This window comes from Antechinus flavipes, chromosome 3 (assembly GCF_016432865.1).
Source record: "Antechinus flavipes isolate AdamAnt ecotype Samford, QLD, Australia chromosome 3, AdamAnt_v2, whole genome shotgun sequence".
Lineage (NCBI taxonomy): Eukaryota > Metazoa > Chordata > Mammalia > Dasyuromorphia > Dasyuridae > Antechinus > Antechinus flavipes.
In genome coordinates this window covers 246,874,754-246,888,165 of record NC_067400.1, presented here as the reverse complement: position 1 = coordinate 246,888,165, position 13,412 = coordinate 246,874,754, and the positions used below count along the sequence as shown (strand labels likewise).

Here is a 13,412-nt window from a genome sequence, read left to right as displayed (position 1 = left end):
AAGCTACGATCCTGATTCAAGTGGAAAAGCCTCTGATCCTGATCCAGTGGAAAAGACTCTTCAACCCAGAAATTAGAGTGAGTGCAACAAAGAAATTTTGTTAGAAGAGTTAAAGTAGAATTTAAGCTAAGATGGGACAGATATTTAGAAAACAGCCTGTTTCTGTTCAAGGAAAATGTTTAGAGAGCATTGTCAAAATTATGGAAAGCCAAGGTTTAATTATAAGTTTACAGCAAATCACTGAACTTTTACAAACTGTAAAGGACATATGTCCTTGTTTCTCTCTTGATAAGGAATTAGATCTAAATGAATGGAAATTGATTGGAGAGGATCTTTGTCAATTCTATGATAAAAATGGGCCTAACTCAATAATTAATACATATAATGTAATACAATTGGCTATAAGAAGTTATTTAAGTGATAGAATGATGAAAAGGAAAGTACAGGAGGAAGAATTGCCAACTTTACTAGGTGAAAAGGAGGATGAATCAGATGAGAATGGAGTTAATTAGGAATTAGGTGATTCCACATCTCATGACCCTCCCCCCGCAATTAACCCTTCATGGGTGGAACAAGGGGGAGGGAGAGAGACAGAAACACAGTCAGCTTCTCCTGTAAAGCAGAATTTGACAAGATTAGAAAAAGCATTAATTAAAGCAAAAAATGAAGGAGAAGATATATCTGATTTTATAAATGCATATCCTGTGATTGAAGAGCTCAACTCCTCAGGTCAAAAAAGGAGAAGATACACTCCTTTTAATTTGGAAAAAATTAAAGATTTGAAAAAGGGTTGCACTCTTTATGGGGCTACATCATCTTATGTGAAGATGTTACTAGATAATTTGTCTTATGAAATCCTAACCCCGAACCGGGACAAAATTTATTGTGGCTTTCAGAGTTTCATGAATTATGTAGGATTCAAGCCCAACGCAATAGACAAACAGGAGCTATTGTACAAGTTGCTTTTGACCAACTAGCTGGTGAAGGTCAGTATGCAGAGAGTTCAGAACAGATTTATTATCCCATAACAGTCTATGAGCAAATTTCTAAGGCTGCCATAAAAGCTTGGAATTCTCTCCCTGGACAGAAAGATGGAAATAATGCTTTCACAAAAATAGAGCAAGGTCCCAATGAACCTTTTGCAGATTTTGTGGGACGTTTACAAACAGCTGTAATAAGAACCATTGGAGACAATGCAGCAACAGAAATAATGACTAAACATTTGGCTAAGGAAAATGCCAATGAGGTTTGCAAAAGAATTATATGGGGGCTAGACAAAGATGCTCCTTTAGAGGAAATCATTAGATGCTGTGCCACAGTGGGCACAAATGCTTATTATGCCCAGACTATGATGAACATGGAAAGACAAGGTCCTTCTTGGCAGAGGAATTCTAGAGAAACTCGTCGATGTTTTCACTGCGGAAAAGTTGGACATTTGAGAGCTCATTGTAGATATGGAGATAGAGTGAGAAGACAGGGTGAGAGAAAACCCAAAACCCCATGTCCAAAATGTAACCGAGGCTTTCACTGGGCCTCTGAATGTATATTGACCCAGAGGAATGAGAGGCAAGGCCCAGCTCCAAAGTATCAATCAAAGGACAGGTGGGGCATGATAGCAGCTGAGGTTACACCCAGAGAGACTTTAGAAATTCAGAACTCTGATGTCATCAACCAACAGAAAAGCAATCAAGATTACAGTTGGGAAGAATACAGGCTTTTTAAAACAACAAGACAATATCCAATGCAAACAACTCCAATGTAATTACCAGATGATGAGGAGAAATCCCAAACTTGGTAAATAGAAGAGAATTAAATAGGTTAATTGCTTGGGGAAGAGGATCTGCTTATATTTTCACAGGTGGAAAAGGCTAACAATGAGACTGTCAAAAGAACTTTAAAATCTTCAGCTTTCAGTTCCTGAAAAACCAGCAAGAATCACTGGATTCCCTGAGATGAAAAATTGTTGATGAGACCTTTTGCAGTACTTCAGAGCTTACAGGAATTATTAGATTCCTGGCGCATGAACTAATGGACAATGGATTCCTTATGGACTATTTCTAGGACTTATGGACATTTGTAAATTTTCAGGTCGATTTATGTTGTTACATTACTACTAGCCTGTGTTATATTACTATGTGCTTATGTATTTTAAGCAATTGCAAGAATCATTGGATTTCTTGAGATGAAAGATTGTTGATGAGACTTTTGCAGTAGTTAAATTTTCATGTTGATTCATGTTATTTGTTACATTACCACTAGCCTGTGTTATATTGCTGTATGCTTTTGTAAATTATGTATAATGCCTCCCATATTGATGGATTTATGTATACCATGTATATCTGTTACAAAGTTCTGGCCCATATTGATGGATTTATGTGTACCCCTTCAGAAACCCCTATGTTTTAAAACAAAAGAAAGGGGGAGATGTTGGAATCCTTACTAACTGCTAACTAATTAGAGTTGATCTAATCTTACAAGAAGATGTTTTGGGCAGAACCTGAAACAAGGTACTAAGTAGAACTAAGTTCAATGAGTTCACACCTCCCTTGAAGCTCGTTGGGCCAGAGAGCACTATGGGAGAAAACCCATAATCCCTCTCTCTCGTATCCCACAATTCCTCCCTCTTGTATAAAAGAAACAGACAGAAGCTCTCGGTCAGATTTCAGTAGAGTTACGCCAGAAGCCCTCTCTCCGAGGCAAGGCAGAATATTTTCCACTTGGCTGGCTGGTGGCAGAAGTGTTCTTCGGAGAGTGAAGATGCTACAAGTCGAGATTTCAGCGGAATGACATGAAGAGTTGGAGCTGGCTGGAGGCTGAAGAAAACTGAGGCAGAGGCTGAAGGACCAGACCTTTGGATTTGGTGACATTCGGAGAGAGCTCTTGGAACCAAGCAGAGAGATAGGCCTCTAAGCTAACCGGGCTATATTGGAGATATTAAAAGATCTGAACTTTTATCACCTGGCTGCTTTTTGAGAAGAAAAAGATTACAACACAGTTAGATTTCAAAGTTTATGCCATCCATGAAAATCAGTCTTGAACATCCAAAAACCCATTGGAATAGAAATTAGTTTTAAACAAATATAAATATCCTGGAATACATTCATTAAGAAATACTAATAAAATGCCTACTGTGGGCAGAGAATTGGCTGGCATGAATATGAGAGATGTCATCCCTATCCCCATAAACTTAGAATCTATATAAGGGGCTCTTAAGCTTTTTTGTGGCATGAACTTCTCTGGAAGTCTGAGGAAAGCTCATTGACCCCTAGGAATTTGATCCCAGGTTAAGAATCATTGGTCTAATTAATGTATTGATTGTGGAAGTTGTGAAATGATCCAACCATTCTGGAGAGCAATTTGGAACTATGGCTATAAAATTATACATATAATTTAATCCAGCAGGGCCCCTACTGGGTCTGTATCCCAAAGAAATCCTAAAAAGAAAAAGGATTCACATGTACAAAAATGTTTCTAGCAACTCTTTTTGTGGTGACAAAGAATTGGAAGATGAGTAGATGCCCATCAATTGGGGGATCGCTAAATAAATTATGGTATATAAAAGTAATGGAATATTATTATTCTATAAAAATGATGAACAGGCTGATTTTAGAAAGGCCTTAAAAGATAAACATGAACTGATGCTGAGTGAAACAAGTAGAATCAGGAAACATTGTACACAGCAACAACAAGACTGTGAACAACAAATAATCAACAATGACAGATTTGGTTCTTCTCCGTGGTTCAGTGATCCAAAGCAATTTTGGACATATAATACCATGTGCATCCTGAGAGAGAATTACATAGACTGAATGTAAATCAACACATGCTATATTCACTTTCTTTTTCTTTTTCTTCTGTTTTTTTTTGTTGTGGTTTTTTCCCTTTTGTTCATTTTTTTTCTTTCAACATGATTCATAAAGAAATATGTAAAATAATGAAGCTACATATTTAACCAAAAAATGTTTTTTTGAATTTAACTGGGGAAAATAAAAATACAAAAAATAAAAATCAATTCAATTTTTGGGGTGGGGGGGAAGAATCATTAGTCTAATAGGATGAATGCCAAGAAACAAAGTTCATAATAATGCAAGACAAGGACATAAGTTATAAAACAGTGTTTTATGAGGTCAGATGATCTGAAAAAGCTTCATGGACAAGGTATCATTTAAGGTAGGCTATTCAAGGATCAGTAGACTTTGAATAATAACAATGTGATTTGGTTCTTAACAATTTAATACAATCACTAAACTTTTCTCAGTAATATTCAATATTCTCAGTAACATGAAAATATTCCCCAAGCAGTCTTGAAATCAAATTCCCTTTTAGATTGATTATATACTGTTAAAAATGAAGATTTAAGAAAATTAAAATCTTTCCAGAACCTTCCTGAAATATCTTTCAAATATCTTTCTGCATAGTGTTAGTTCTTAGATAAATTTGAATTCACTATGAAAAGGATGAAATTGCAAATTATCTTAAAGAATTCATTCTTTGATCTCTGGACTAGAGTTCAAAAGTTATTTCTTATAAAAAAGATGGTTTTCAGATTCCAAAGTCAACATAAGTTTCCACTTTTGATCCTTTAGCACTTGATTACTTAGCAAAATCAATATTTATTTATTTAAAACCAAATCTGAAGGGCAATATTATTAATTTAGATAGCCTTCTTCTTCCAGGGTGACTGAACTAACTGGCTATGAACCACAGGATTTGATAGAGAAAACCCTTTACCATCACGTCCATGGCTGTGATATGTTCTACTTACGTTATGCTCATCATCTACGTAAGTAACACAATATAGATGCTCACACATTTAAAATATTTTAATATTGCTTAATCAATCAAGTTTTTTTTTTTAATCAAGTAAACAAATCTATACACATCAAGAAAAGAAGTATTTTCCACTGGGGTGGAGGGATAAAGATAGGGAATAAGGAAATAGGTATAAAACTATTCTATGATATACATATACATGCCTCCAAATTTCAGAGTAAATGGGCTGAAATATGAAGAAACATTTAGTATAACCTCCTGTTGAACATTTCAGTCTGTTATATAATAGTTTGTTTTCTTAAATATTAAGAAATAATGACAGTACTAATCTAAAGCCCTTAATCTTACCTGAATGAATAACATTATTATTTAATCAAAGTTAAGGAGTCACTATTCTCTCAAAACCTCATTTCATTCTTATAAGAATTCTAGCAGTCGAAGACTCAATCGAGTTCAATAAAGAATCTTACTTATTCCTTGAAACTCAAGAGTTTTTACTTGCATATGGTAAGAGATCTGGGAGAGGAAATGCTTTTGGCCTAGTTAAGAATAATATTCCTGGTTCACCTTTGACCAGATAGGAAGAAGGAATCCTGGGAGGAAGTGGTTAAAGGAAAAATAATTGGTTTGGGGAAAATATTTCTTTTGGGTGCACCAATATTGACATTGCTATTGTTTTGTTTAGACAAATAAAAAACTCTAACCTAGACTTTGTACCCTTGATGAAGGAGTTTTGTTTTTTGTTTCCTGAATAATATGGACTTACAAGATGCCCAGTTCTGTAATGTAATTTAAAACCAGCTACTCTGGAGGCTGAAGCTGGCAGAGCAGTTGAGCTCTGGAATTCTGTGTTGTAGTATGCTAAAGCTTCTCAATTGTCTGCACTAAATCTAGCAGTATTATGTTGAGCTCTTGGGATTATGGGGACTACCAGGCTGAGTAAGGGAGGACAAATCCTTCCAGGTTGGAAATGGAGCAACTCAAAGCTTCCATGTTAATCAATAATTGGATCAAGCCTGGGGGTAACAAGTGTATCAGTTTGGATGAAATAGGGAGACCAAGTTTCTAAAACCACATACTTACATATACATATACATGTGTGTGTGTGTGTGTGTGTGTGTGTGTGCGTGTGTGTGTGTAGCCTAAATTCTGAGGAATTCTGATAACAGCTCTTCCACCATGAAGCAACATATATAAATATTAATAAATTGTCTCTGACAAACATTGGCTAATTAAATGCAAAGTATAATTTTCCTTATAAATTCACACACACATTCAAGTCCAAACTCTAGGTAATAATCTCAGAGACATATGTTGATTAGTTTACCAAGGAATAGGGAAAAGAATTCTCCCTTTCTATCTGGTGAAAAGTAAACTCAAGAGATAATTCTTGAAATGAAATAAAGACATTCCCATACTCAGTTCTCTTATAAAAAAGATGAATCAGGATTCCTTCTTAAACTTGATTGCATCTTCTACTACCAGGACTGATTCCAGCTTTTAGAAGAATGAAATGAGGACTTCAGACTAGCATATTGGTTCCTTGACTTTAAGTACTGACAAGGTCTTTTCTTGATTTGCTGACATTATTAGATTTAGAAATTAAATTACTGTGTTCTCTAGTCACAAATGAATAGCGGTTTAAATGAAACAACAGGTTTTTCAGGGAAAAAAAGAAATTTATACAAAGAGAAAGAAAACATCTGATTTGTCAATGCAGGAGGATCATAGGAACTTCTGGGTTTAGAGTTTAGAAGTACTGAGCAAGCCACACTCCTCAAGGACTTTTTCTGATCCCTCTCATTCCCTTCTCTTATTTTCCAAATCACTTTGTATTTATTTTGTATATATACTGCACTTATTTGTGACCATGTTGTATCCTCTAAGTAGACTATATTCCCCTTTAGAACATGGACTGTGTCATTTTTGTTATTTCTATTGCAGTGTCTACCAATGCCCGAAACATAGCAACTAGTTCATAAATGCTTGCTGTGTTCTCTTGGTTCTTCCAAAAGCTAAATGAAGGTAGAAAAAAAAATTTGAGCAAAGTTAAACCGATGATCTAATTCAGTGGTTTCCAGACATTTTTGATTTCTTTCAGTAAGAAAATTTTGAGCATGGACTACAATATATTTACATGAATAAATTATTTACAGATACTTTTGTACTAATATATATGAACTATAAAGCATGCAAAAGAAATTTTAAAAGAATAGAATAAGGTTAAATAAACAATATTTTAAAATATGTTTTTGCTCCCACCAAATTATCAAGAATTTCACATTATTAAATAAAATACTATTATTTAAAGTATTTGCAGTGAGAATAGTCATTGAATATGCATCTATTTTTGTATGTCTTATTTTTAAACTTTTGATACAATAATTTAAAGGTCTGGTTCTAAGTTCAATTTATTTTGATGTTTGATTTTAATGATTGTCATAACCAAAAAGATAATTCACAAAGAAATATAGATTTGAATGGAAGAAGTGCATTGTTGGCTGTGCTTACTAAGTCATTATTCTTATTCTTCCCATTCCCCAGTTTTGCAGAGATTGTGTTGAAATTTGGCTAGTAGATTTCCAACTTCCTTGATATTAGTCAATTGTTTTAATAAACTCATTGGAAACTGTGATATTTTCAAATTAATAACAAATGTGTTAAAACACACACACAATAATAATCATAATCAGCTGTGAAAGAAAGACACAAAACCGTATGCTTAAAAATTGAAAAGGCAAAATGATGGTTGTAATTACTGTTTTTATTTACTATGTAATTTAACATATTCAAAACAATATCTATATATTTAAAATGAATGAGAACACTGAAATAAAGGCCAGGGCAGAAAAGATCGTGATGGCATTATAGACTTCACATACATATATACATAAATACATATACACATACATACACATATAAATACTACATCTAGCATAGTGATTGGAAACAAATTATATATAGTAGAAATAAATTATGGAAAATATAGTGGAATACGTGTGTGTGTGTGTGTATACATATATATGTATATATGTATGTATGTATACATGTTTTCCAGGCATCAGGCTAGGCACTGTGAATGCAGACAAAATTGAAATTGTCTCTTTCTTGTCCCTTTCTTAATCAAATAGAAGAAAAATTTAAAAATCTACATTAAGTAAAAGTAAAGTCATTTTGGTGCATGTGGGTGAAGAGGCATTAGCATCTAGAGGAATCGGAAATGGTTTCTAGTAATAGACAACATTTATGGAAATTTCAAGAGAAAAGAGAAAGAGAAATGTGTATATACATGTATGTATTATATGTAAATGTATCTTTACATTTTTAATGTGCAAGAACATATTCTTCAGATTATAAACATTCTATCCTTAAAAAATGTTAATAACAGTTTAAAGTTTAACATAAAATTAAATTTCTCACTGAACTCACTTATTGAAAACAAAATCTTAGTTTAACATATTACACAATTTATTCTTAGATTCTCCATATTATGTATTTATAATGGAATAAATCACTAAGAGTTTTTCTTCTTTTCATTATCCTACACAATGAGTCCAACTCCAAATCCAACCATGAATACACAAAGGATTTGAGAAATATAATGTTGTAATTCACTTTCAGTGAGATTCAACATTCAATAAGAGGTGGCATAGTTTCAACATTTGCCATCCTTTGAAGTGTGATATTTAGCAAATATTTATTAAGTATGCCAGGTACTGTGTTAAGTGCTGGGAATACAAAAAAAAAAGCAAAAAATAGTTCTGATCTCAAAGAGCTTACAGTCTAAAGAGAAAAATAAGCAAAATAATCTACTTTGTTGTTGTTGAGTCATTTCAGTTATCTGACTTTTAGTGACCCCATTTGGGGTTTTCTTGGCAAAGATCCTGGAGTGGTTTGCCAATTGCCTTCTCCAGCTCATTTTTAAGATGAGGAAGTTGAGGCAAACAGCAAGTGTTTGATTTGATTTGAACTTAAGAAGATGAATCTTCTTGACTCCAGAACTGGCATTATATCCATTGCACCACCTAGCTGTCCAAAATAACATATACATACAAAATAAGCTATGTATACGAAAAATAGTAAGTAATTAATAGAGGGAATTCACTATGAGATTTCAGTTGGGACTTAAAGGAAATTAGGGAGTTCAGTTGACTGAGCTGAAGAAAAAGAGTATTCCAAGCATGTAAGATAACCAGAGAAAATTCCTGGAACAACTAAGAGCCAGTACCTTAAAATGGAAGAGTATGTTTCAGGTAAGTTTCCTACCTATGAAAAGGTAGGAAAGGGTTAGGTTATGAAGGATTTTCAGTGATAAATAGAATATTTTTGTATTTGATCTTGGAGGCAATAGGTAGCCACTAGAATTTATTGATTAAGGGGGTTAATGTGGTTGAATCTCTGCTTAAACAAAATTATGTTAGTGGCTGAATAAAGTATGGATCAGAATGGGGAGAGCCTTGAGATAGACCCATCAGGAGACTGTTACAATAATCCAAGTGTGAGGTGAGCTGGACCTGCAATAAAGGTATAGTAGTGACAGAAGTGGTATTCAAGAGATGATGTGAAGGCGAAGTTAATACATCTTGGCAACAGATTGGATCCTTTAAAATAAAAATAGGCTTCATTTATTATTTTGGAATCAGATCTTATGAGTGTGGAAATTCCTCCTTTCTATTTACTTCCTTTCCTTACTGTCCCTTTTCTCTTCCCCCTGCCACACTTCCTTATTTCCACCCTTCTTCTCTCCATCCCCTCCCTTCTTCTCTTCACTCCTTCCTCTCCTCTTCTCCATGCAGTGATGAAATTCTGTGATTTATAGTCTTGAGAGTTGTCGAGAGGTACTAAGAAATTGTGATTTGTCCAAGGGATAGAAAAAATGATCTGAACCTAAATTTCCCTGACTTCAAGATCAACTCACTATCCATTATTCCATTTTTATAAAGGTAAAAATCAGTTTCAGATAAAATTCAAAGCCAGAAGAAAACAAATGGGAAAAAAAATCATAAAATAGGAATTCTGTAGCCTGAAGGATCTTTGTGTATATGTATGAGGGGAATGACTTTGCTTCAGTGATGAAGATTGTTGTTATTATAAGCTAAATGTATATGTTTCAGATTTATTTTTCAATTACCAGCTGGCAGAGTCATCAAATTCTTATACTTCCTAAAGTCATGATCCAATTAAATAAATATTAAGCACCTATTAAATTTTAGAGTAATTTCCTATTTTTATTGATATCTTCTAAAATATAACATTTCTTTCTCAACAATATTTCTCTTTCCTCTCTGTATTCTTTGTAAAACATTAATAAAAAGGGAGGGAAGTAATCAGGTAAAGCTAACAATACCCTGAACTGTTCCTACTCCTTTAATAAGAGGATAAAAGACCTACTATGCTGAAAAATTGTGTTAGGTGTTGGGGATAACAAAACCTTCCCTGAAGGAACTAACATTTAACTGGGAATGGGATAGACAGAATGCATATATAGATACATACTATACCCATCAAAAATTACTGTGAAGCAGTGTTTGGTTGAGAACTTGCTATTTTTAATCTCTTTTCATAATAGAAAAAGCAAATTGTTTGCAGATCAAGCCTTTTTCCTCCAATAAGGTAGCCTATGGTCATGGCATCCCTTTTGTCCCTACCTCTACCATTCCATCACTTAGATGCAAGATTTGTCCAAGTTTTTTTTTTTTTTCAATTTAAGACAAAAATCATTCTTTAGTGTAGGTGGCACATTTGTCTCAAATAAGTCTTCCTCTGTTATTTTAGGAGCTTACAAATTAACATTATTAATTAAAAACCATTCCTATAAAATCTTTTAACATTTATAACTCTGGGATTCTCTTAAAGAAAACCAATCTTAATGTATTGGACAATGATTTAGCTCTCTGACCTAGTTAGAATCTGTGTTTTTCCAGCTAACCATTGTCATTTTCCATTTGCTTTTTTTCTGGAAGAGAATAGATATTCAAAATAAATTATTATTAAGAATAGATTTTTAAAGGGAAAAGGACCCACATGTGCAAAAATGTTTGTAGCATAGCGTCAAGAAACTGAAAACTGAGTGGATGTCCATCAGTTGGGTAATGACTGAATAAGTTATGGTATATGAATGTTATGGAATATTATTATTCCATAAGAAAAGATCAGCAGGATGATTTCAGAGAGCTCTGGAGAGACTGAGATGAACTGATACTAAGTGAAGTAAGCAGAACCAAAAGAACATTATACACAACAAAAACTAGATTATGTAATGATTAATGCATATGAGATGATTCAAGCCAATTCTAATAGACTTATGATAGAAAGAGCCATCTATATCCAGAAAGAGGACTGTGGGGACTGAATATGGATCACAACATAGTATTTTTATCTTTTTTATTGTTTTTGTTTACTTATTTTTTATTTTCTTTCTCATTTTTTTTTCTCCATTTGATCTGGATTTTTTGTGCAGCATGATAAATGTAGAAATATGTATAGAAAAAAAGAATAGATATTTATGTAAAAGAAAAAAAAGAAAAAGATTTTTATGCAATAGAAGGAACTTTAAAGAAAGAGCAAGAAAAATTGTAGAGAATTGCCTGCTATCAGTAAGTACTGAATAAAGGTGTGGAGGGGACTTGATTACTAAAGAACTGTCCTTATGGCTCACATTTTTACAGATTTATTTCTTAGCTCTGTCTCTCCTCCCTCTGAGCTGTGGGAGAAAGTAGAGAAACTTTCTTACTTGTGACTGGCCAGTTTCTTCTCCCCTCAAAACTTAGAGTCTTCTTAGGGCTAAATGGAAAATCTGTTCCTCCAGGATTACAGTTCTCAAGATTCCCACTTAAGATTTCAGAACTGGGTGCTGTTGAGTTATGGTAGCTAGGGATGTTATAAAGGTAAAATCTGTAGGATTTGGCATCTAAGATTGTGATCCTCTGTAATTGAAAGGATAGTAGTAAAAATAGAAAAGGGAAGTTAGGAAAAGTAGCTAATTTGGACCATACTTATTTTTAATTAGTAGTGGGATAGCAAGATGACTAGTAGGCAACCAGAGATTTGGGACTGGAGTTTAAAAAGACTAGAACTTTATATATGTGTGTGTGTGTGTGTGTGTGTGTGTGTGTGTGTGTGTGTTATCTGTGTAGAGATAATAAATGAATCTATGGAAGTAGATGTAGAAAGTCATCAAGGGTCTAGAACATCTGTCCCAATTAATCCATCTCTAAGGATAGTTAACCTGGAACTTCTCTCTGTCTATTCCAGTTTTGAGGACCAGGGCTTACCTCCATTCAGTGATGCAAATCTTTTTCCTTTCCCCACATTCTCTGAATGGTTTAGCTTTATTTTTAAATAGATTATCAACTTTAAGATAATAAAAGCAGTTAAGAAAAGAGATAATGCCATACAATCTCTTTTTTGGTGAGTGATGAGTGATAATGGTTTTAGTTCAGTTTAATGAGCAACTACATGGCCATTCAATATGAATCCACATGCCAAATTTTCAAAAAATAAGTTCTAATTTGGAGGATATTAGATGAACAATATTATATAGAAATATTATAAGTCTTGGGCTGAGGTGGCAAGGTTAAGTATAAATTGTCACAAAATAAAAATGGTAATAGTGTAAACAAGTTCATTGTGCATAGATGTGTTTTAGGTGAACTGTTAAAAATCTTTAACATGTAGAGTAAGAGATTGTTCCGAGCCTAATAGTTTTCTTATTTAAATGACCCATTCACTAGAATATCTTAGGATATCCAGGGAACCAAAAATTCTTAGCTCTGGAACAACAACAAAATCCCATTAATTAATAGACTTTGTAACTTTGTGAGGTTCAGTTATTTTTTGTCTTCTAATGGACCTTAAGACCAATAGTCTTCAGTTAAATAAGTAGATGGGGGAACAGAAATATCAACAAAAGAACAACCTGATAATTGGTTACATGTTTATATACAGTAGGTTATATAGACTTTAACACAAAAACTGGTAGCACATACATGTTTCCTTTTTAAGGAAGTTCATTCTTAAGCTCCAGAATACTATAATTTATGAATAATATTTTTACAGTGTTGGTGAAAGGTCAAGTCACAACCAAATACTACCGATTACTTTCCAAGCATGGAGGCTGGGTTTGGGTTCAGAGTTATGCTACCATTGTGCACAACAGTCGTTCATCAAGACCTCACTGCATAGTGAGTGTCAATTATGTTCTCACGTAAGTCAAACAAATTTGTTCTCCTCTTTAATGTCTCATTTCACATTAAAATAATTATAATTATTCTTTCTCTGTGCAGATGTTCATTTGTTTATGGATTTTTGTTTGCTTTTAAAAATTCATTTTACAAAATGTTTTGGAGGATTCTACTTCTGGTTGAGATAAAAGCTAAAAAAAAAAAAAAAAAAAAAAAAAGCAAATAGTACAGCTATGTTTCCAGCATAATTATAATCTGGATATAGAATAGAAATGTGGAAGCATGATGAAGTAAATACTGTACTCTTGCCTATAATCCTTCTTTGTCTGTTTTAATAATCAAAAAAAAAAACTGGTGTCCATAATCCCCATTGTATGAACTTACTGCAACTTCTATGAACTTGCTGCTGTCCTTAATATAAACCAAGACTAAAGGTCAAATCTATCTTTAGAATGA

The 13,412-nt window shown here is 33.5% G+C and overlaps 1 protein-coding gene across 1 annotated transcript in view; it reads left to right on the top strand.

Moving 5' to 3' along the window:
• SIM2 (SIM bHLH transcription factor 2) overlaps positions 1-13,412 on the top strand; it is an 80,207-nt gene that overhangs the window by 52,248 nt on the left and 14,547 nt on the right. The window contains exons 7-8 of the mRNA XM_051984835.1: positions 4,677-4,783; positions 12,832-12,979. Of these exons, the coding sequence (XP_051840795.1) occupies positions 4,677-4,783; positions 12,832-12,979 (255 nt within the window). The remainder of the gene's footprint in view (positions 1-4,676; positions 4,784-12,831; positions 12,980-13,412) is intronic.